Source organism: Leptinotarsa decemlineata, unplaced genomic scaffold, assembly GCF_025532065.1.
Source record: "Leptinotarsa decemlineata unplaced genomic scaffold, Ldec_3_MD MMD2_tig00002974_RagTag_RagTag, whole genome shotgun sequence".
NCBI lineage: Eukaryota > Metazoa > Arthropoda > Insecta > Coleoptera > Chrysomelidae > Leptinotarsa > Leptinotarsa decemlineata.
In genome coordinates, this window is record NW_027412578.1 from 6731764 (window position 1) to 6755970 (window position 24207).

General features: G+C 35.6%; 1 protein-coding gene across 2 annotated transcripts; it reads right to left on the reverse strand.

The window, feature by feature from the left end:
- Window positions 1–3098: 3098 nt before the first annotated feature.
- LOC111502715 (macrophage mannose receptor 1) lies at window positions 3099–18000 on the reverse strand. 2 transcript variants are annotated; one of them, XM_023156855.2, is made up of 6 exons: window positions 17801–18000; window positions 15710–15774; window positions 15403–15511; window positions 10442–10749; window positions 7107–7215; window positions 3099–3577 (listed from the first exon to the last, which is right to left on the reverse strand). In XM_023156855.2, the coding sequence occupies exons 1-6, from the start codon at window positions 17847–17849 to the stop codon at window positions 3207–3209; spliced, it is 1011 nt and encodes a 336-aa protein (XP_023012623.2). In that variant the 5' UTR covers window positions 17850–18000; the 3' UTR covers window positions 3099–3206. The 2 variants fall into 2 exon arrangements, with proteins under 2 accessions (XP_023012623.2, XP_023012624.2); XM_023156856.2 differs by lacking the exon at window positions 15710–15774 and having other exon boundaries at window positions 17801–17997.
- Window positions 18001–24207: the final 6207 nt, after the last annotated feature.

The following is a 24207-nucleotide window of genomic DNA, read 5'->3' on the forward strand; positions in this document are numbered from 1 at the left end:
GTTTAAGAATGTTATATGCTTCCAGTTCCACTGAAAATCCATGAAAAACATATTTATTGAACCACATCAAGTTTTTGATTTGTATCTGTAGAAAAACAATTACTTTCACTGAAATCTCTACAAAACCAAAGTATCAAATGTATATTCAAATAACCTTTCTGACGCCTACTTTCCATTTATATGTTCCTGATAATTAACTATAAATAGCAAATATGTGTTTTCTTAGATTCTGTCATCAATAACAGAAAACATTAGAGTTACATTCGATTAACGCACTTCATAAACTAGGCAACCCAAAACTATGAAATCTGTATTTCGTACTGGAGTTTTGATTCACAATCATATAATCAATCAATCATATAAAAACAAATATTTCGGAAATATGATTCAAAACCAAACGAAATAAATGTTTGCTAAACTACCTCTTTTTTGTCCCTCATCAAATTATGCTTCAATATATTTAATACCTATATTCATTCGTATTTTTCAATTGATCAAGATCCCTACTATAAACACTAATATTTCATCAGTTCGGACTTTCATTGTCTAATATAATATAAATTGATTTGATAACCATGAAAAATCAAATAGATTAACTGAAAATAATAATTTTATTAAACAAAAAACTGAAATTACAAAGAAATAACATACAAGCAACAACCAAAAAAATAAAGAAATTGAAATATTAATAAAAGCGGAAAAAATTGAAAAATTAAAAATATTATTAACAAAAAATGACAAAATGAAAATTAAAAGATTTCAAACCAAGTTATGTCACAACATTTCGATTGTTAGTATCCATAATCGTTTCGGATGATAACTGGACTTATTCCTCCGAGATCTGACTATTAATAGGTCATTCGAGTGCTTTCAACATCCCCTCTTTCCGCTTCATTGGTTTTTCGCTTGATTGGAGTTTTCCATATGTTACATATCTCTAACCTAGCTTGACTAAATGACAACTTCTAGCTGTCTTCTAGCTAAGGCCTGTTCTACCATCACTTTGGAGTAAGACAGCAAGAACTCCACAAGAAAGAGAAGCCACCACAACCAGTACTTGTACTTCCCTACATCAGAGGATAATCGGAAAAGATAAGACGGATTGGGTCCAAGTATAACATCAGGACCTGCTTCAGATCTGGGAACATTATCCGTAGCAGCCTCACGAAAACCAGGCTACCAAAGGCGGACTGCGATTCCAAGAATTGCATTTACCGGATAACCTGCGAGTGCGGAGATTCATACATCGGTGAAACTAAGAGGCCATTGAAAGTTTGCATTGATGAAACACACACAGCAAGGAGAAACCAGCAAATCGGGAATAGCAGAGCATGTTTGAACTCATCAAGTGGGCTCAAGCTGAAATCATCCACAAAGAGGAACACTGGATTAGAAGAAAATTCAAAGAAGCCGCGTATATGTTGTCCAATAAGGCATTTAGTCAAGCTAGCGTAGAGATACGTAACATATGGAAACCTATAATCAAGAGAAAAACGACCAACTCTCGCCAAACGGTCATCTCCCGCCAAAACCAGTGAAGCGGTAAGAGGGAAGAGGGGATACGTGAAAGCACTCCATTGACCTATTAATAGTCAGATCTCGGAGGAATAAGTCCAGTTATCACTCTAAGACGATTGTTGATACTGACAATCGAAACGTTGTGACATAACTTGGTTTGAAATTTTTTAATTTTTATTTTGAATTTTCTGTTGATAATGTTTTTAATTTTTCAATTTTTTCAGCTTTTATTAATATTTCAATTTTTTATTTTTTTGATTGTTGCTTGTATGTTATTTCTTCGTAATTTCAGTTTTTTGTTCACTTAAATTGTTATTTTCGATTAATCTTTTTAATTTTTCAGGGTTATCAATTTATATTATATTAGACAATGGAAGTCCGAACTGATGAAATACACCACGAAATATTGTTAACCACCTTCAAACAAACGATAAACACTAATGTTTCTTGGGGCAAATAAAGATTATTGTTATTTATATTTATATATTCGTTCAGGTAAGAATAAAGGTTCTATTTACAGATGCTGACACAAATAGAATGAAGATCCTTGTGGAAGTTACAGAAAATCCCTGTGAAACTTTGAGAGTAGACACAAATTATTATAGAACTCTAGCCACTCCAGAAGGTAACAGCTTGGGCTATGTTTGCGGATATTTTTGGAGAAAATGTTCAAGAAAACATTCATGTAAAGTATGTACAAATTTTTCCACGGCGGCTAGTACCACACTCTATGAAAAAAATGTTCGAAATATTTCAAGGCATATAGTAATACAGAAGCCAAAAAGTTTGGAACTTTATATATGCCTCAACATTCATTTTTACGAAATATCATTCATCTAGAGACAGAATTTCTCATTCGTTTCAACAATTTATGTGCCACTGATTGCATAGGCAACCAGTTCAAAACAATGTTTGAAATAATTATTATTTCTCACCCTTGTGATAATTTTCCTTTGGATTTTCCTCATCATTCTGAAAAACCTTTAGAATAGATCAGCATAAGTTTTTGACCTAAATTTTATAATTTTACTATACAAAATATACGTTTATTTCACCACCTTGTCTTATTTTTTATCAACTCCTTAACGTTCAACGATCATATGAGATATTTATTGGGAGCTCATCGTAGCAATGATAGAGTCAGATTAGGGTCACATTATTTGAACGAACTTCGTGCAGAGATGCACGATAGCTCTTAGCAACACCCTTCTGCCCCGCAACACGTCAGCAAAAAATAATCTCGACCCAATACATCAAAGACGCCGACCGGGAGTGAATTTACTTTTGAACACTTCCATGCGGTGATCTCGTGAACAAAGCCGATGAATGAATATGTGGAATCATCGAAATGTATGAAATATTTCCATCTGAATGGCAATAGTATCATTTCTTAAACATGAATTCACTTCTTATACTCCAGTTATGTAACTTAATTGATCAGAAATTGGGGACACAAATTTGATTATATCATTTCTCAACTCTCGTGGAGCAGTTATGAATAGATGAATCCTGAGCTTATTCTACAATTTGTTTTCTGATTTTTTTGTAACATCGAAAGGTAAAATGAGCTAATTATACCATTTATATATGGAATTGTATAACATAATTTTTGAGTTATTCATATTGCATAACAAAATAATTTTGAATATTTTCCTTTCCCTAGAAAACGATGAAAATGTTTGCGGAAATCATTTCTTAACAATATTCCATCCTAGAAGATAATTATTTTCTGGCAGATCCAAAAATATTTCCAAAACGTCCGACTGTTCTGGGTACAATTTTCGTTTTTCTGAGTAAAGTAATTGTTTGTTAACATGAATTTCTACTTTGGGATCTACTTTTTCACAGATAGCAAAATATTGGTGTTCACAAGGGTCGTCATTCCATTTTGATTCCATGTCTTTTCTGAAAACCGTTATGCAATTTTCTCTTGGTCTATCGTTGTTTGGTTCTCCATCATTCCAGTTGAAATATTTGAGTCGTGTTCCATCGAGCCATCTCCAGACATTAGAACCAAGTCTTTGATTTGCTGCAATCCAATAACCATCACCATTCAAACCTGCGAAAATTAAAGGTTGCTTAGGAGTTTCGAAAAATATATTGTGCGGAAAAATAGAAAGGAGACCGAAATGATTTCTCATGTGCCACCTAACTAATAAATGACCTTGAAATATTCCTTGAAAATTTGCACCACAGAAGAATATCAGTGAAAAAATAACACTCCGCTAACATGCAATACAACACAATCATTCAGACCGTACTCAGACCGCTTTTTAAATCAGAAACGTATGTCTTGAGAACCAGCTGATTAAAACAAAATAATGTCACAGCTATTGGATTGTTTCAATAGTTTTATCCGTTTCGATGTCATGTGATTTTGTTGCTCCATATCTCAATGAATAATCATTCTACTGTGTCGTGGTGTACAGTATTCTATAGAGAATGTTGTAATATACACATTCATAGTGCTACTTTTTTCAAAAATCATAAGTTTTTGTCTCTTTTCATAGTTTGGGTTACAAGATCCTTTTTCTGGAACTTCTGTCCAAGGGCACCGAAGATTATGATCCAAAGCTAATTCGATTCGGAATGACCGCTAGCAACTTTTTGAAAAATTTCAAGGGCTCGAGAAAATTGCAATTTGCAATTGCAATTGCAATTGCAAAATTGCAAATTTTTTTCACTTCTTGGAGCTTTTTTTGAAAGCCTTCAGAAAGAATTTCCGTTGCAAAAATTGAAAAATTTGGATTTTTCACTTTTTTATTGATAATCAAAACTGTTAGAAAGTGAAGCAATGAAATGAAAATATTCAAATTTATTTGCATTATTAATATTTGAAGTTACATAAAAATTATTTTTCATAATCATTCGCTTTATTTGTTAAAAAGAAAATATTACCAAATGTATTGCTAAGACATTTGAAATTTTTTTGAGAGATTTCTATCATAATATTCATCATATTATGATTTTTGAAAACAAAATCGTTTTTTAATGCTTCAAAACGTATTTGTTGATTAACTTTTTTTGATACTTTATATGAATAGTAGGGAACGACTTCTTTTTTAAATCATAATTTCTATTTCTCTATGATATCCTGGAAAAAAACTTTTTTTGTAATTCATATCTTCTTTATTTATTCAATAAACAATTCATTTTGAACGAATAAATTCCCAAGATTTTTTTAATACTATCAAACTAATAAAAACAACCATCTGTCACATTTTGTGTGAAAAAATATTTCTCTATTTTTAACAAAATTTTTATTAGTTTTCTTCTTTTACACAAAAAGTGGTTTGGTTGGTTCTGTTTTCTTGGTAGTGTTTAAAAAATTATATATGGTGAAAATAAATTTGTTCAAAACGATATGTTTATTGAATAAATGAAGAAAATATTAATTAAAAAAAAGTTTTTTTTTTCAGAATATCAAAGAGAAATAGAAATTATGATTTGAAAATAAAATCGTTCCTCAATATTCATCTTTATCTTATAAACAACACATTCGTTTATAATAATTTTTTGAAGAAATACAGCTTAAAATTATGAAAAATCATTTTTATGTAACTTCAAATGATGAGAATACGAATGAATTTGTACATTAGAGAAAACTATGTTTTCATTGCTTTAATTGAATTTTTCACTTTTCAACGTCTTTGATCATTAATAACAAAGTGGAAAATCAAAGTTTTCAATTTTTCCAACAGGAATATTTTTTGAAGGCTTTCAAGAAAAGCTCCAAGAAGTGAACGAATTTTGAGGTTTTCATTTTGAAAATTATCAGGGTTTTTATGTAATTTTTCAACTTGTAAAAATTACTCAATTAATTAATGTATATTTGCTAATATTAACTAATATATTATAATCTATTAACTGATATCCCCCAAGTATACGGTATGCGATAGACCGTCTATCGGTATGCGATAGACCGTCTATCGCATACCGTGCACTTGTGGGAAGGTATATATCGGAACCACCAAACGATCCATGTGAACAAGACTGATAGACCATAAGAGGAACTGCAGACTAGGCCAAACGGTCAAGTCAGCTGTGGCAGAATACGCAAAATTGCCCCCAGCCAGGGATACCATAGCCGACTGGTACAGGAGGCAATAGATATCCATAAAAAAACGGAGAATTTCAACAGAGAAGAAGAAGCGGTGAACCTCAATCGAATATGGAACACCATTTTAAGAAATTCGAGAATAACGAACAGAATGACGACAGGCGGCGAGATTGTTAATGTTCCAGTTTCAAGTACAGGTACAAGTACAGGTGCAAGTACAGGTACAAGTACAGGCACAAGTACAGGTATAAGTACAGGTACAAGTACAGGTACAAGTACAGGTACAAGTACAGGTACAAGTACAGGTACAAGTACAGGCACAAGTACAGGTATAAGTACAGGTACAAGTACAGGTACAAGTACAGGCACAAGTACAGGTATAAGTACAGGTACAAGTACAGGTACAAGTTCAGGTACAAGTACAGGTGCAAGTACTGGTACAAGTACAGGTACAAGTACAAGTGCAGGTACAAATACAACTGATTACCTGACAAGGCGTAAATACGCTTTATGAAGCCAAAAATTTTGTCATCGGACAGCAAGTCAAGATGGTTAAACCTCTGAAGAAGCTAGTCACTCACGCCAGCGAAACGTCAGGAAAAAATTCCAAAAATACACGGCTTTCAAACTCAAAAAACAGTGACGCTGAAAACTTCAGCCACGAAATCCTGAACTGTTTTGATCATTTTCATTTTACTGAATTGTTTATAACTTTTTAAATTTTTTCGAGACCCTCTTGAAATTTTCCAAAAAGTTGCTAGAGGTCATTTCGAGTCAAATGAGCTCTGGATCATAATTATCGGTGCCATTGGACAAAAGTTCCAAAAAAAGGATCTTATGACCCAGACCATCAGCTTCTTAATATAGGATGTCGTTGAGTGATTTTCGACCAATTTTACTTAACGAATACAAATTGAACCAAAGCTTTGCCCAAACGGTCCGAAAAATCAACCAGGCATTGACAATGATAGTGTTAATGAACGCACTGTTCGAAGATAATTTGCGATATTTCATTTTAGCTTTGGAAATGAGCTCAGACGTGGTCAACCTACAGTTATCCAGGTCGGGGACTTGTGAATCTTGGTGGAGACTGACCCATCACAAACGGTGCGTGGGATAGCGGGAGAATTGGGCGTCTGCTCCTGTGCGGTTTTCGATGGTAAAAACCGCATTGGAAATGTCAAATAGCTCAACAACTGAGTCCTCTTTGATTTGAGCGATCGACCAAAGTTGTCATGTTGCCAGGTTGGTTTTCTTTGCTTCTGCGCAACTAAAACAATCTTGATTTGGATCAGATCGGCACGTTTTACGAAAAGTGGATTATCGACAACAGGAAATGTTTAGAGCAGTGTTTGGACGTCGATGAGCCAATCAGACACTTTCCAAAGACAAAAACCCATCAAAAAAGTCCATGGTTACTGTATGATGGTCAACGGCTGGTGTGATCAACTATATTTTTCTGCAACCAGGCCAAACCATCACAGCAGAGAGAGATATAATATACCTATATGAAGATAGAATCACTTACCTTTCACAAGCATCAAGGTGTATATCTCGAAGTTTTCTTCTGCGGTTTTAACTGTAGCCAGTTGCATAAACATTTTCTCACAGTATTGAATTGCATCAAAATATGTAAACTGCAAATTTGGAAAAACCATGAATGAATCTTGGAACGGAGTAGTTATCTAGTATAAGATGGAATTATATCTGTTTTCTAACGGTCCAATTTGATTGGGAAGAAGAGAAACTGCAGAGAAATCATTTTTCTGGCATGGTCATTTTCTGACTAAAAAGCGATATCATTCGCCAATCATTATCCCTCAATGATAGCTTTCTCAAATCTTGTTCATCGAATATATCATTGCAATACAGTTCGAAACAGACATGAGTGGATGTGATTCAGTGATGAAATTGCAATTTTTTGATATTCTATCCATCCCATGTTCGGAATCCTGCTAACAGTACTCATAAGACAACGAATCTTTCTATCACGACTCTTCATATGACGAATTTATCCTACAAAGCGTCAATATCATCAAACTCTATTAGTGGGATACTGCCATTTTCCTTTAGAAAAGACTTCAATTTCATCATTGTCCCAAATGATCGATCTAACTGAGTAGACTATTAGAGCACTATTAGAGGTTATCTGAATCTTGAACCACAACTAATATGTTAAGCGAGGCATGAGATGTATTAACAGCTTACCATGGATAAATAGATCATTTTATTGACTTCCTAATATACAGCCACATTTATGGAAGATTATATAGTAAAATGATTATGAGTATACCCACATATTCATATACATTTACACAAAAAACTATTATGAGGAATGTAGTGAAACGTAACAGATTACCCAAAACAAATCATCAATGATTGCCGCTTTGAACTTTGCTGTTTCGAGTTTCTTGATTGACTTGTGACTTGTTATAAATATTTGAATCGAGGAAGTTTTTATAGATATTTCAAGTCTCATCCTCTGATTTGAAAAGGAGTATCTACGTCTGGTATTAAATTTGTGATTTGAGATCCTGAAATTGATAATTGAAGGAACCATCATGGTTCTCAATCTCGTAGATGGAGATTTGCATGAATATCTCGGGTCCAATCCAGAGATGATTCTGACGGAACATTTTTGCATCAGAAAAATCCTACAAAATGACTCCAATTACCACAGAGTGCAATATAAGGTGGCTATGCCACCTTACAAGCATATTACAAGAGCAAGCATATTGCTTTCTCTGTTGAATAATTTCAGAGCATCTGAATGATTGTTTTGCAGAATATGAATCTGAATCATCTGATTCAGGAAATTAGGGAAATACGCTGTCTGTACCCATTTATCAATAGAACAAAATTTAAAATTTTAATTCTGACATTAAATTATTTTAAAAATAAAATAAATACAACAATAAAAATTAATTGGCGCTCCGGGGCGACTTCATTGATTCCAGTGGCGCATTTACTTTTTCAGCTGCAGGAAAACCCGGAAAAACCTGCAGCACCACATCATCTGAAGATCTTGATCTAACAATGTCCTCTCTCTCATAAAACAAAATGTAGGGTGTCTCCAGAGGCTCCAATAAATTCAATGCATCGCCAGAACACTTCGTGACACGACTATTGTCAAACTTAAACCAGTCCGTTTCTTCTTTGAGCAAGGCGTAATAATGACCACATTCAACGCCAGAACCACAGTGAACAATGACTGCATGAATATTATAACAGTGGTCTGCCAGGTTGAAATGTTCATCTATTTCGAACCTTCCAAAGAGTTTCTTGCTTCCGTTAGAGGTTGAGTCTTGTTTGAAAATCATCAGTGTTATTATTAGATTGACTGTTGCCTCAGCTATACTTGTTTCTTTATAACAGTCAGTTAGTTTGGCGCATGTTTGACAATACAGTCGATCATCACCTGTTAAAAATTCCATTTTTTCATGCATGTTCCTACTAATTGTTGCGGTTTCATGAAGTCTAAATAATAGATTTATGGATTGTCATGCAATTTCATCACATATTCAATTCCATCAAGTAACGAGGACTGTTCAAAAAATAAGGTGTTTTTTTTAATTTTTCCCAAAAATATTCATTTATTCATCACTTTCTATTCTGTTCTCCTGAAAGTATTCCCCGTCAGATATAATACACTTGTACCAGCGATATGCACTTTCTAGATTGTCCTTGAGCTTCTCTCAGCAATTCAATTTTCATCTTCTCAATCAGTGCAAAACGTCATCTTATCACGGGTCTCTCCAATGTTGAAAGCAGAAAAAATCCGCCAAAGGTGGCCAAATCTGATAAATACGCTAATCGACTGCACGTAGCCTGCAAATTTTGAATTTTCAACTTATTTTTTGAACAGTCCTCGTTACTTGATGGAATTGGATATGTTATGAAATTGCATGACAATCCATAAATCTATTATTCCGACTTCATGAAACCGCAACAATTAGTAGGAACATGCATGAAAAAGTTATTTTTATTCAAACGACATATTGCGGTTTTTGATTCGTTGAGTTGAAATACCACAATGAAGTTTCACTAGAAGGAATTATCATATATAATAATAATGATAACGACTTCTTCATTTCCTCTTTTAATACATTTAAATAAAAATAACCCTTTAAAATATATTTAAGAAAATAAAGGGCGAAGTTCAACTCGGCAGTTGAGAGTACTACTCTGTTGTTCTTCCACTCAACTCTGAAACATACCTATGCGTACCTGTTGAATGATACAAAATAACAATGTATAAAAAGATATTAAAAAATGTCTATTCAGTTTTTGGTGAAAGAGGCAGTTTTCAACCTTGTTATGTGAAAACAATGAATAAAAATTTACTGATAAGTCCTGAACAAAAGATTTTTAAGTCGGGTTTTGAAAGTTTGGATACTTCCTGTTTTCAAATTTGGTGGAATGAGATTATATATCTTGCAAATCTCCTGAAGAGTTTAGTTCAGAATAGGGATGGGGACAATATTCCTCGATGTCTAATATTGACATTACGAACATCAGTGCGGAATGTTATTTTCTGGTGAAGATAGGATGGTCTTCCGGTAAGGATGATTTTATGAAAGAGATTTCCAGAATGTAGAAATCTCCTGTTTTCCATATTCAACTAACCCGTTTCACATATCTTGTTGTAAATTCTTTCTCGCTTCCTTATTCCATATATTAACCGAAGGCAAGGTCTCGCAGAATAAGGGTTTCAACCTAATAGGCTGCTACTTTTTTCCAATCCATCTGCATATCTACATTTTTCGTTTCATTTACCTAATTGTCTTCATTATACATATAAAAAATTAGTTGGAAATACATGATGCTACATTTTGATCCCTTGATCAACCAATTAATACAAACCTTTTCCGTTCCGAGGTAATATTTCTGTTTTTTGCTCTTCTTGAACGGGCAAGAGTCGTCTTCATCTATGGAAATGTCAGGATCATCCATAGATTCGCAGAGATAGAACCCGGGGTATTCACAAGGTTGATCATCCCATTTGAGAACGTCCTTGACGATGAAAACATCTATGCAGCTCTCTGTTTCAAGATAGCCGTTTGGCTCCCCTGCATTCCAACTGAAAAACTCCAAAGGCTTTCCGTCTAACCAAGTGAATGCACCTCCATAACTGAGTTTCTTTCCCGAAACATAAAAACCGCCTTTCAAATCTGAAAATAAAGAAACGAACTGAGCGCATATACCGGAATTCATATATTTCATCAGGTTTGGTACAAACAAAGAAAGTTGAAGAACAAAAAACATATGGCTTTGATGAAATTCCTGCATACTTGTTGGAAAAAGTAATTCCACTAATAATGTCACCCTTGACATATCTTGTTAATTTATCCTTTGCAAATGGAGAATTTCCGGATTATATGAAAATCGGTAAAGTTTGTCCAGTTTTTAAAGAAGGGAACCCTACATGTGTTGAAAATTATCGACCCATAACTATCCCTTCAATATTCTCGAAAATTTTTGAATATAGTTACGTGGAAAGACTGAATGCACATTTACAACTGAATCACATAATTGTAACTAATCAGCATGGATTTCAGGGATCAAAGTCCACCACTACAGCTATTCACTCATTTTATGAGAACTTAACACGGCTTATGGACATGGGACAATGCCCTGTTGGGATATTTTGTGATCTCAGCAGGGCATTCGAATGTGTCGATCACAAATTACTGTTGAAAAAATTAGCCAATGTAGGCATTGAGGGTCCGGCTCTGAAATGGATGGAATTCTACCTGAGTGCCAGGCAACAATACGTCAGTATAATGGATGTCAGAGGAAATTATATAAGTAGCACAAACTCTAATCGCCTCTTTATAGATATTGGTGTTCCGCAGGGATCAGTTTTGGGACCCATATTATTCTTAATTTACTCGAATGACCTGATCTTAGCAGATTCCTCTGTTCATTTCACGATATATGCGGACGATACATTCGTTCTGGTCCTGGAAACATCGAACGTGTTACTCGAGCAACAATGTAATAATGCCCTTCATAATTTACATGTATGGTTCTCTGTGAACAATATCTTCCTAAATGCAGATAAAACAAATTGTGTACGTTTCCGTAATGGAAATAAGCAAACTGACCAAATTAATTTAAATATCAATGATAATCAGATAGATACTGTCCCATATGTAAAATTTCTTGGACTGCTCATAGATGAAAACCTAGATTGGAAAAAGCAATGCCATATGGTTATTTCAAAAATGAATTCGGTAAACTTTTTGCTACGGAATCTGAGATCAGTTTTGACGGAAAAACAATTAATTATATTGTATCACGCACATGCCGAATCGCGCCTTAGATATGGAATAAGCTTTTGGGGATCTTCCACACATTTTAATAATGTATTCGTTTCTCAAAAACGGTTGAATCGATGTATTGCTGGTGTATCCCGTAGAACTAGTTGCGCATACTATTTTAAAAAATTCAATATTTTATCGCTACCATGTTTGTATATTTTTGAAGTATGTTCTTATGTTTATTGTAATTTGAATGCATTCAGAACAAATAATCAGGTTCATGGTTTCAATACTATTATCCCATTGTTTTTATTCAGTGGATGATTACTTAAAAACAAATAGGTGACTTTAATTCTTTTTTATTGTGCAACTGTAAATTTTGTATTGCCTGTTTAGTTATGTAATTTAGATCTAAGATTTGACTAATTCTATACAAACTTCTGTTTGTCAAAAAGAAAATAAAGATTATTATTATTATTATTATTATATTCAGACAATAGGTTAGATTAGGTCAGGTACAGAGTGAGTGGGTCTATTTGACCTTCCGCCACAACCCGCAAGGGTTTATTGCGGCTCACACCTATTTACACTCCACCAGATGAACCTGATTTGGTCCCCTGCGTGGCAGGCAGAAAGTATGGGCTCTGCTATCACATCATTTTCCAAATAGAGGCGGCACACACTGCCTTCCGACAGTCCGAGTCTCTGCATATGATGATTCAAATGACAGTGGCCTGTTAGTCATAGTTCATCCCTACTGTAGTCCAACAACTGTTTGGTATTAAGCTTCGAAGCTTGGAGTGAGGAAAATTCTGCCGGGAGTCCATAAATCTTCTTTCCATCCAGGTGTTCAAAATTTGTTTGGTAAAGCCTAAAGCCTAAAGCGATGCCAATAACAGATTCCGGCCCGATGAAGCTGCTTGCAGTACCCTCCTTTGCAAAGCAGTCGGCAGCCCCATTGCTTTCCAGGCCAGTATGGCTAGGAATCCAGACCAGAGGAATCTGTTCAGTCTTCCTAATAAGGAGAGTTGTTTTTGGCAATATGCTACCAATTGAAACGTTGCTCGGTAGCCAGGAGCTTCTAATGCCTCTTGTCAATAGAGATTACTCTCACTAATCTATATTGGAATCAGAGAAAGTCATACATTTGTTGATGTCGAATTCAATGAAAGTTGATCACTTAACAGAAGACTAACGAAAAGTTCATCGAACGAGTGAATAGCAGATGGTCAAATGCTAGGCCAATGTATCTGAGCTACATAATAGAACTGGGTTTGGAATTGTAGCTTCGACATTTTCAGTTTCATAGACCAGAGGAGTCTGGTGTCGCTCGACATGTCTCCAAGTACCGCCACATAGTAAGTGAAGAATACTTGAAATTGTTGTGACTGGTACATACCAACAAGTTTTCACATTCCTTCCGTAAGTAATAAATGAAGGTAGGTTAGGTTAGGTTAGGTCCAAAGTGAGTGGGTCAATTCGACCCTCCACCGCAATCAGCAAGGGTTTATTGTCGCTCACACCTATTCATACTATATCAAATAAACCAAACTCCATAACGAAGTCAGATGTTCCTATGAATTTACTCTGCTCTGCATCATTTTCCAAATAGGGGCAACACACACTGTCTTCCGACAATCCGAGACTCTGCATATGATGATTCAAATGACAGTGACAATATAAGGCCTGTTAGACATCAACTGTTTGGTATCAAGTGTCGAAGAGCGAATAAACGCCTTGGAGTCAGCCAATCCGGGAAGATGGATTCTGTCAGAAATCTACAAATCGTCTTGTCATCCAGGTTTCCAGTCTTTATTTAGTAAAGCCGTAAGCGATGCCAATGACAGATTCTGGTCCGATGAAGCTGCTTGCAGCACCCTCCTTTGCAAGGGAGTCAGCAGCCGCATTGCTTCCCAGGCCAGTGCGGTCAGGAAACCATACCAGAGGCAACCTGTCAAGAATTTCTATCGGGGAGAGTTACTTTAGGCAATTTACCACTAATTTAGACGTTGCTCGGTAGCAGCTTCCAACGCCGCTGGACTGCCCGAGAATATTTTTATTGACTTGTTTATGGAACTTCATAATACAGTCGCATAGGTTCCTAGGCAGGTTGATATCTCTGTCCTGGGCCTGCGACTGAAAACATCTGCACCAGAACCAGGAGGTGTTTTTGATTCATTGGTGAACAACAACAATCTGCTCTTGATATTTCCTGCTCTTGGAGGATCTAATTGATTTGTGCAATTGGCAACGTGCACAAGTCTTTATGCAGTCCAGCTACCCTCTCTCTCAAAAAAAATATGGAGAGGAGGTAGATCTAGAAGGATCTCCATGTCCGCTAACGCCAGAGAGCTTCGCCTGTAGAAAATTAGGTATTATAACAGATGAATATTACTGGAGTTCTATCCCAATCCCAAACTGTTATTTTTGATACTTTGACACGTGTTTCGATCACAAAGTGACATATTCAAGAGAAAGATCAATTTTTCTTCTCGGTGTTGGGATGGAACATCAGTAATATTCATTATTACACCAAAGGTTCCAAACATAGCATCACAATCATAAAAGATATTTCTGAGATATGTTTATATGAAGATACTCGTCAATTCGTCTTCTGATGATGATGCTTACCAAACACGCGCCAAGACATAATATTTTTTCTGTTGTGGGAGGAGTGTTTTTCCACAACAGTTTGAGTTTTATCGATAACCTGCGACTGAAAACATCTGCACCAGAACCAGGAGGTGTTTTTGATTCATTGGTGAACAACAACAATCTGCTCTTGATATTTCCTGCTCTTGGAGGATCTAATTGATTTGTGCAATTGGCAACGTGCACAAGTCTTTATGCAGTCCAGCTACCCTCTCTCTCAAAAAAAATATGGAGAGGAGGTAGATCTAGAAGGATCTCCATGTCCGCTAACGCCAGAGAGCTTCGCCTGTAGAAAATTAGGTATTATAACAGATGAATATTACTGGAGTTCTATCCCAATCCCAAACTGTTATTTTTGATACTTTGACACGTGTTTCGATCACAAAGTGACATATTCAAGAGAAAGATCAATTTTTCTTCTCGGTGTTGGGATGGAACATCAGTAATATTCATTATTACACCAAAGGTTCCAAACATAGCATCACAATCATAAAAGATATTTCTGAGATATGTTTATATGAAGATACTCGTCAATTCGTCTTCTGATGATGATGCTTACCAAACACGCGCCAAGACATAATATTTTTTCTGTTGTGGGAGGAGTGTTTTTCCACAACAGTTTGAGTTTTATCGATAACCCCAGGTTATTCTTGTTAAATTGAAACTTTCTATGTTTTTACCACTTTTATTCGTAACTAATGTCACTGCAGTTTCGTCCTATTAGGACATTTTCAATCTTATATAATAAATGTATACATTATTTTGATGTTGAGTATATACATTGGTTCAATTAATAAATGTCCTTACAGGACGAAACTGCAGTTACAAATTGAAGTGCTGAAAAACATACAAAATTTCATTTCATGATGATTTCCCACCCATCAATTTCTTATTTCAAACTTGACTAACCTTGCTGTGACAAAAACCTGTATATATCATTGTTTTCCTTTTCGTTCCGAATGCTAGCAAGTTTCATGGATCTTCGCCGACACATTTCGACTGCTTGATTTCCAGTAACCTGAAAAAATATCTGACTAGTTTTCTTGATTATTTCTCACTGGTTTTGATAGATCAGCCGGTAAATCTGTGATATCAAACTGATAATATATACTGAACAATATAATATTCACGCAGCTTCCTGTAACTTCTATTCATTCATGAAATTAATAAGGTGTTTTAGAGGGTATTTTGAAAATTCATTGATATTTTCACAAACCTTATCAGTTCCTATGAAATACCTCCTTCTGCCTGTGATATGAGAGGATAAGGCAACTGAATCATCTGAAAAATGAACAAAACATATATGGATATCAAATAAGCTATTTGAAAATTATATACTTTTGTATATCAAGAAATAAACTGATTTCATTCACTTATATCTGCTGGTTTCACTGGTATATTTGAAGGAGAGTCGTGGTATATGTATTCGATACAGAAAAAAAATTACAAAGTAGGTCAGTCAAAATGGAGATTGATGCAACTTAACCGGGTATATTTTAAGAAGACAATGCTTTTTCGAAAGAAGGTTTTGACTTTCCACTTCTCCATTTTCATACAAAAACTATGTAGGAAAATAAACTCTCCACGAACAAGTTTAAAGAGTAATTATTCCATTTATTGGATATTTTTTACTGAAGGCGGATTGATATTTTTTCACTATTCTTTTGATATTGAAAAGAGCTTTTTTCTACGAATGTGCCACTTCTCTCATCGCTTTCATACGTTCAAAACGAAAGATTTCTCACACAGTAAGAAATATCCGCCATTACAGTAAGAAATAATTTCTCTCTGTTATCACGATAACCCAAGTCACTCATGAATTGGTACGTGTCAGATTGATAAGACACGTTCTCCATGTTGACAACGCTACGTCGACGATTCGCGTATAATATTCAAGTAGCCCATTGTCGGCGTTTCCATAACAACAAAACCGAAGCACTGCATAATTATTGCTGTCAACTTACTGTCAACTTACAACTTATTGTTGATTGTTATGAAGTAAACAGTTCAGATTTATTGAATATTGAATATAATGGAATACGAAGATTTAGAGTTGGAAAATACACCTCAAGAAATTATTCAGAAAGCAATAGATGTTTGCAATAATTTGCTAACGAGCACATCAAGAGAAAAATATGAAATCGCTTACAGAAACTTTATGGACTGGAAAATGAAAGCCAAGGTAAATTCTTGTTCCGAAAATACCTTGTCAGTTCATTTTGAAGAGTTGTCAAGAAGATTGAAATCATCAACATTATGGTCTCAGTAATCGATGCTGAAGAGTATCATCATTATTAAAAACTGTGTTGATATATCAAAATATGTAAACCTACGTGAATTTTTGAAACACAAATATGAAAAATATGCCCCAAAACAGTCAAAAACATCAGCTTCTGAAGGAATTCAACAATTTTTAGAAGATGTACCTGATGATAAGTATTTGATGTATGTATGAATTGAAAATATTTGAATTGTTATCGAAAAATGAATATTTGGTTTTGATTTCAGGCTGCTTTAGCTATTGGCCTTACAGGGCTAATGAACTTCAAAAATAAAAAATTGACGACATGGAAGATCTAAATTTGGTCCAGTTAATAAAATACTAAAACCAAGGTTCCTAGAAATTTCACAGTCACAGGAGAATTCTACGAAATTTACAAAAATATGTGGAGCTTCGACCATGCACAAATGAAACACGTTTTTTTATTACAAAAATAGCAAATGTACGAAACAGCCTGTGGGGATAAATAAATCTGCGACTATTTTAGTCAATGCAGGGGCAAATTTTTTTAACTTCAAAACGATATGGGGGTTGGAAATCCAGCAATGTTGCTGAATCTTATATCGACAACTCCATAGCTAACAAAATGAAAATTTAAAAAAATATAGTAGAATCCATTCAGCCTCCATTCAACCTTCAGGGCCATCAGAACCTGAACACAACAATGCTACGGAAGCTCAGTACGTTTCCCCAACTTGAACTTCGACCGCAGCTAATATTTCAATTACCGATAACATACAAAACGACCTACCTTTACAAAATTGTTCGAATATAACTGTTAATTACTATATTACATGAAATATAAAAATGAAATAATGACATACAAGTATTATTATATATGTATTTTAATTTTTAATACTTGAAAACAACGCAACCGTAGAAAAAGTATAGTGTACAATGCGTGAGAAAATGACATTTTTCTCACTCGCTTGATTTGCGGCATTCGCCTTCGGCTCTGTTTCTGAGGTATTGAATCGTTTTAGATTTGTTCCATCCAATTTGTTTATATCTGAAGATTCTCCTTACCTTGGAAGTTTAATAAAAAAACTAGGTTTATTACACGAAAATACCACATTGTCAACAAATTTGCAACTGTTGAGAAGAGAAAGCGTTATTGGTTTTTATTTGTTTCTTATCTGTTTTCGAATTGACCTTGTTTATTGATATGCTTCGCAGCCGAGTTTGTGTTGCATGTTCTCTTGGAAAACACAGACTGTCATCGATTGGAGAGAAAATTTAAATAATGGTCATAGTATCAGTTCGGTTTTTCTTGGTTTGCACGTTAATTGAGATACGAGGTCGGTTCAAAAAGTTATCATCAATTTGCCACAATATGTAGCATTAGCAACAGTCAATCTGATCGCTTAGCGAATATTCCGATTCGAGAGTTAGATATTGGAGTAGTGTTTTGGTCACAACTTATTTCACAATATGGAGCAAGTTCCTACTAATGTACCTATCTCCATGAAAAAATCAGTAAATATTAGTTACCACCGTTTAGTTGGGGAGTGATTCATTGTGGTAATTGGAGGATTTTGAGGGAGTTCCAATATCAATTCTATTGAAAGAACGTGTCAAAAAGATGCCAAAATATTGTTATCCTTCAAAATATTTTCGAAAATATCCATTTTCAATTCGAAAACCATCAAATTCCATAAATGATCAATAAAAAGTGATATTTAAAAAAAATTTGCATACAAGCACTAAAAAATAAAAAATTATTTCTTTCATGTTTGATCTAGGTTATTCTGTGCGTAACAGATTCTAAATGTTGCTGCGCAAGATTTCCTATTTTGTATTCGAGGCAACCTTTTGAATCTGTAACTCACAGAATAACCTAGGTTTCAATTTCCTTTCCAGTGCATTTTTATAAAAACTTTTTCATGTGATATCAATATTATTATTATTATATTTAGACTCGTTTTTGCAAAGATTTTTCAATTATTTCCATTTTTCACTTTTCGGTAAGCCAATTTTGAATATAATCGGACCATAATCACAACACTCATACGCCATTTCGAAGCCGCCATCTTGAATTTCTCAATTTTGATGAATCAAAAATCATAATCTTCGGAAAGAAAAATTAACTGTGATGATTCGAAACACTCGGCACATGCAAATAATGTGAGCATTGCATTTCCAGAGATAAAAATTTCACGAGATATATTTGAAGAAGACTTAACCATACTGTTCAAAATAAGTTTTGTTTGAAATATGTTTTTTCCATTAACCATCTGTTGCACCCCTACAAACGACAATCCTCAGAAGTCGACACTTGTGCGAGCTAAGGATTAATGAGGTCTTACCTTTCATCGTGTGATTCCTAACACGGGTTGTACGATAGCAAGTGAAAATCGAGGGTTCAGTCTGAAGCTTGAACCACCGACTCACACATCGGCCGATTGACTGAGTGAATAAAGCAGCTACGTCGAACCGCCCGGCTACTGACCGGTGGTCGATATCATTTTATGATTATTGGTAAGAACTTGTCTAATTAGTTATGAAACATATTCAATTAAGAGACTAGATTTTGGCTGAGGTTCCACTAATATTGGAATTCAGGTTTCACTTCCAAACTGCGATATAAAATTGAAATGGAAGCTGAGTATTCACCGGGTATCCACAAATGAATACACAATAGTTCACTTTCACGCCACTGGGGGCGCTCAAAGCAGCAAAGTGAGGGGTTACCACAAATATTCGTGTGTAAGCTATCGGTCACCAAAGTCATTTGTGGATACTTACACTCGAAAAAATAAGATTCTAGCCGATCTGATCAAATCTTAGGCGTAGAATTCAAAAATTATGGTCAGAATTTTGTGGTATACGCGTGTATGTATACCACAAAATGAATGTATACGACTAATACTGATTTTGCACACAAATGTATCCACAAATATGGCAAAACCTACACATTGATCCATCCAAAGAAACATTCACATTTAGATTAATATAGATAGAAGGTATATGAAACAGAAAATAAATATCAAAATTCAAAGTTTTTCTAATAAAAGGAGGTGACATTGATATTTTGTTAGTTCTAATGATGACAACACAAAAAAAATATCGAAAGACTATTTTGAATAAAACACAGTATATTGCATGAACCAGGAACATAGGCAAAGGCTCGTTGCAAATGATTAGGAGAAAACTTGGAAATTGCGGGTTAGTTACGGCCGCCAGTCCAGAAACAAATGTGATAATAATGTGCAAAATGTCCCATTTAGAATGGAAAAAGGACGATATAAAGCACGCAAAGGACCTTTATTATTATGCGCCTTCATTAACATAGCTTTGTAGCTCTGAAATTGTCCCCGTTGCAGTTTTCTTTCTGTTTACGATCTCTCGAAGAAATCTCGGAAATGGAAATGTTGCCTTCGGATCAGGGGTGCCTGGAGGGGTGGAATTTATTCATTTCACTCTGTTGAGTGAAAAAATATTGTTGGAGTCATTTTGCTTTTCTGGGTATACACCAGGGGAGTATCAGGCTTGAATGAAGAGAATAATTTATATCAGTGCTGAAATAAAATATGAATTAATGAGAATATTATGAGAAACACGACGTCGTGAAGAACAAAGCAAATGGTCTTACATTGAGCGCTCATCTCAAAATTTAAATAAAACAAAGTGTGTGTGGGATATCACTATTTTTGTTTTCATTCAAAAGATCTATTGAAGCCTTTATGTGTGGAATATAACATCGTTCAAATGTCCACTACAGCTCCTCTGGGTGGAACTTTCTATGACTTTGGCCCGCCATCAGGCTGAATTTGTCAGATGTCATGTGTTATGTTGGTTTTGGGGACGGCTGTCGTTTGTGGCTTATTGGTATATACCTACGACTTGAGAACACCTCATAAGAAACAGTCCAATGGGGTTGAATGACACGATCTCGGTTCACATCACCTCCCCGTGAGATGACCATGTCCTTTGATCGCTCGTGCAGAATATGCAATATGGTATGAGATGTGTAGCAACAGGATGGCATTACGTACCATCTTGTTGCCACATATATGTGGTTGCAACGTGTGTGGTTTCAACGATATGTGGTTTCAACGACATGTAGTTTCAACGATGGTACCTAGTGCTATCCTTTCGAAACCACATATCGTTGATGTCCAGATCAAAAGGTCAATAGGTCAGAGGAATTTGGTAATTATCGATCTATTGTGCTCACCGTTGACAGTGATGGACTGGCCAACGCCGTTTTCGAAGAAATATGGACCAATGACGCCACCAGCCCAAAATTCACAACGAACAGTGATTTTTTCGAGATACTTTTGACGCTCTTGGATCTCATGTGGATCAGTATTGTCCCAAATTCCACAAATTCCAAACTGCACAGATGGATCAAAAACACCTCTCGGTTCTGGTGGAAATGTTTTCAGTCGCAGACCCAGGACAGAGTTATCTACCTACCTAAGAACTTATGCGACTGTATTTCAAGTGGAAATTTACGCTATTGAATTGTGTGCGGAGAGATTGAAAGAATTCAATCTCACTCACAAGTCAATAAAAATATTCTCAGACAGTCAAGCGGCCTTGAAGCTCTTGGCTCCCACCGAGCAACTTCTTGGTAGCAACCTGCCAAAAAAGACTCTCCTCGATAGAAAAACTGAACAGATTGTCTCTGGTTTGGATTCCTGGCCATACGGCCTGGAAGGCAATGAAGCTGCTGACTCTCTTGCTAAGGAGGGTGCTGCAAGCGGCTTCATTGGACCAGAACCTGTCATTGGCATCGCTTTGGGCTTTGCCAAACAAACACTTAACACCCGGATGGCAAGAAGAGTTATGGACTTCTGGCAGAATATTCCAGGATTGGCTCACTCTAAGGCGTTTATTCACTCTTCGAAGCTTGATTCCAAACAGTTGTTGGACTACAGTAGGGATTAACTACGATGTCTAACTGGCCTTCTTACAGGTCACTGTCATTTGAATCATCACATGCACAGACTTGGATTGTCGCCTCTGTCTGGAAATGTATGAAACTGCAGAGATATACTTTGTGCCTGCCCCGCTGGGAACCCAAGCAGGTTCTTTGAGTTCGGCAGATCCATACTCTCACCATCTGACCTGAAAGAACACTCACCATATAAACTAATCGCCCTCGTTAAGAAGCTGGGTTCATTTGGCCGAGTGTGAATAGGTGTGAGCCACAATAAACCCTTATGAGTTGCGGTGGAGGGTCAAATAGACCCACTCACTTTAGACCTACCTGCCTACCTACCCAAAACGGGCCTTATTGTTGAAGTTGATTTTTTGAGGAAAATTAAAATCAGTTGCCAAGTTGTGGTCTGCAAAAATCTAGTTCTTGTGGGCAACGCAAAATCGACGGCTTCCGATTCCCCTTCACACTCTCACAGACCGTGGCAAGGTTTTTGTCAAATCTTGCGTTCCATCGACGTATGGGTATTGATCGATCGTTTGATCGTTTACTGAACCAGATGACTCAAATTTATCCACTACATTGGGAGTAGTCCTCTCGGTAGAACGATTAAAGCGACCATAAAATGTGCGGAGCGCGCAGTACATTGTCAGAACAGAACACCCATTTTGATGAAACAATTTTATTATTTGACCATGTTGTTGAATGCTATACTTACCTGTTTATAGTGATTTGGCAAAAACACTGAATAAAAGACTACTGATTTGATATATGTAGCTTTAGCAAGATGGCCGTAATCAATTGCCAAAGTTCGGTATTTCCTATACATTCCTGATGATTCAGTTGAGGCATAGTCATAAAAAACTAAACTTTGAATTATTCATCTTCAACCATATAGTCGAAGCAACGAAGTCTTTTTTTTACATTTTGATGACTTCGATTTTTGTTTATATATATTATTGTTTGAAATCATAAATCTCTTATATCATGGACAGAATTTTTTATATGTTTCGTATCTCATAACTCTTTTCATTTTCCAGGGGTAGTTCCTAAGCTTGTGAACAAAATAATTGGTTTTCTCTTTCCATCAAAGTTCAGAATAAACTATTTTCCTATTGTAGGGAGATCATTTTCTACAAATGTCTGTATTCGATTATATTCGATTCATACGGAGAAAAGCGACGTCATATGCAGAAACCATAATATAATTTTTTCTTCGTTTTCAGTTTGTGCAAGCCGATTCTGGGTATGGAAAACATGCACAGTAGTACGAGTACTGTTCCCTGTGGGACCTCATATAGACTGAGATTGGTTTTATTATAAACAAATGCGGTTTCTTCTAATGATTGGGAAAGGGATCGAAAATGTTCGTAGATAGACAATTTAGTTCTATGCCAACGTTTCGGACTTCAATAAATCCATCATCAGTGTGTCATAATTGAATAATTTATTAAGTGAACAGTATATGCCAATACATATTGCAAAATTTATAAAGCTTATAACAATCTCATATTATGTAAAATAGAAACAAACAGGTGTACTTACCAAACATTAGTTATCCATGTCAAAAAAACGTTCAAAATATATGTGTCAGACAACATAGGTACAAACGAAAATGAGGACTAATCAAATGAAAACACATACACCACAGACACATTATGTATGTGTTGGTTAGTGGTGGTTGTCTGACACATATATTTGAAACGTTTTTTCGACATAGATAACTACTAATGTTTGGTAAGTGCACCTGTTTGTTTCTCTTTTACATAATATGAGATTGTTATAAACTTCATAAATTTTGCAATATGTATTGGCATATACTGTTCACTAATTAAATTATTTTTTTATAGAGCCCTGATGATGGATTTAATAAAGTCCGAAACCTTGATACGAAACTAATTTTTTTATCTACGCACATTGTTATCCCTTTCCCAACCAATAGAAAAAACCGTATTTGAAAATATTTTTGATCACCAAACCAGGCAAAGTTTTTATTATAAATATAGTCCCCTCCCCTCGCCACACACCTTTCCATAGGTTTTTTCCATTGATCGAAGAACCGCTGGAAGGCTTCTTTGGTGATGGCCTTCAGAAGCTCCGCCGTTTTTTGCTTTACCACTTTCATCGACTAGAATCGGGTCCCTTCCAAAGCAGATTCTATATTCTTGAACAAAAAAAAGTCGCACGGTGCCAAATTTGATAAGTGCGGTACGTGTTCAAGCACTTGGTGTGCGACACGTGTTCGAGCACTGGAGTGCGTTTATCGGACAACTACCGCTTCACAGATAGCGCGTTATGGGCAGGTGCGTTGTCCTGGTGCAAAATCCACGGTTTGTTCTTCTACAACTCTGGCCGTTTCTGACGAACTCGTTTTCGCAAATAGTAAGTCTGATTGACAGTCTGACCCTCTGTAACACATCACGATACCGATAATGTTGAAAAAACGATCCACATTGCCTTGAATTCTGATTTGGACATCCTTGCTTTTCTGATTCTGGGCGATTCAGGCTTCTTTCAATGCATCGATTGCCGCTTTGTTTCAACATGG

What these genes read in the sequence shown, in the direction of transcription:
- LOC111502715 (XM_023156855.2), bottom strand. Translation starts at nt 17,849, where the DNA reads ATGTGGTATTTTCGTGTAATAAACCTAGTTTTTTTATTAAACTTCCAA. An exon ending in TTTTTTATTAAACTTCCAAG is followed by an intron (nt 15,775 to 17,800) that starts GTAAGGAGAATC and finishes TTCATTTTTCAG; the next exon opens with ATGATTCAGTTGCCTTATCC. An exon ending in CACCTTGATGCTTGTGAAAG is followed by an intron (nt 3,578 to 7,106) that starts GTAAGTGATTCT and finishes TAATTTTCGCAG; the next exon opens with GTTTGAATGGTGATGGTTAT.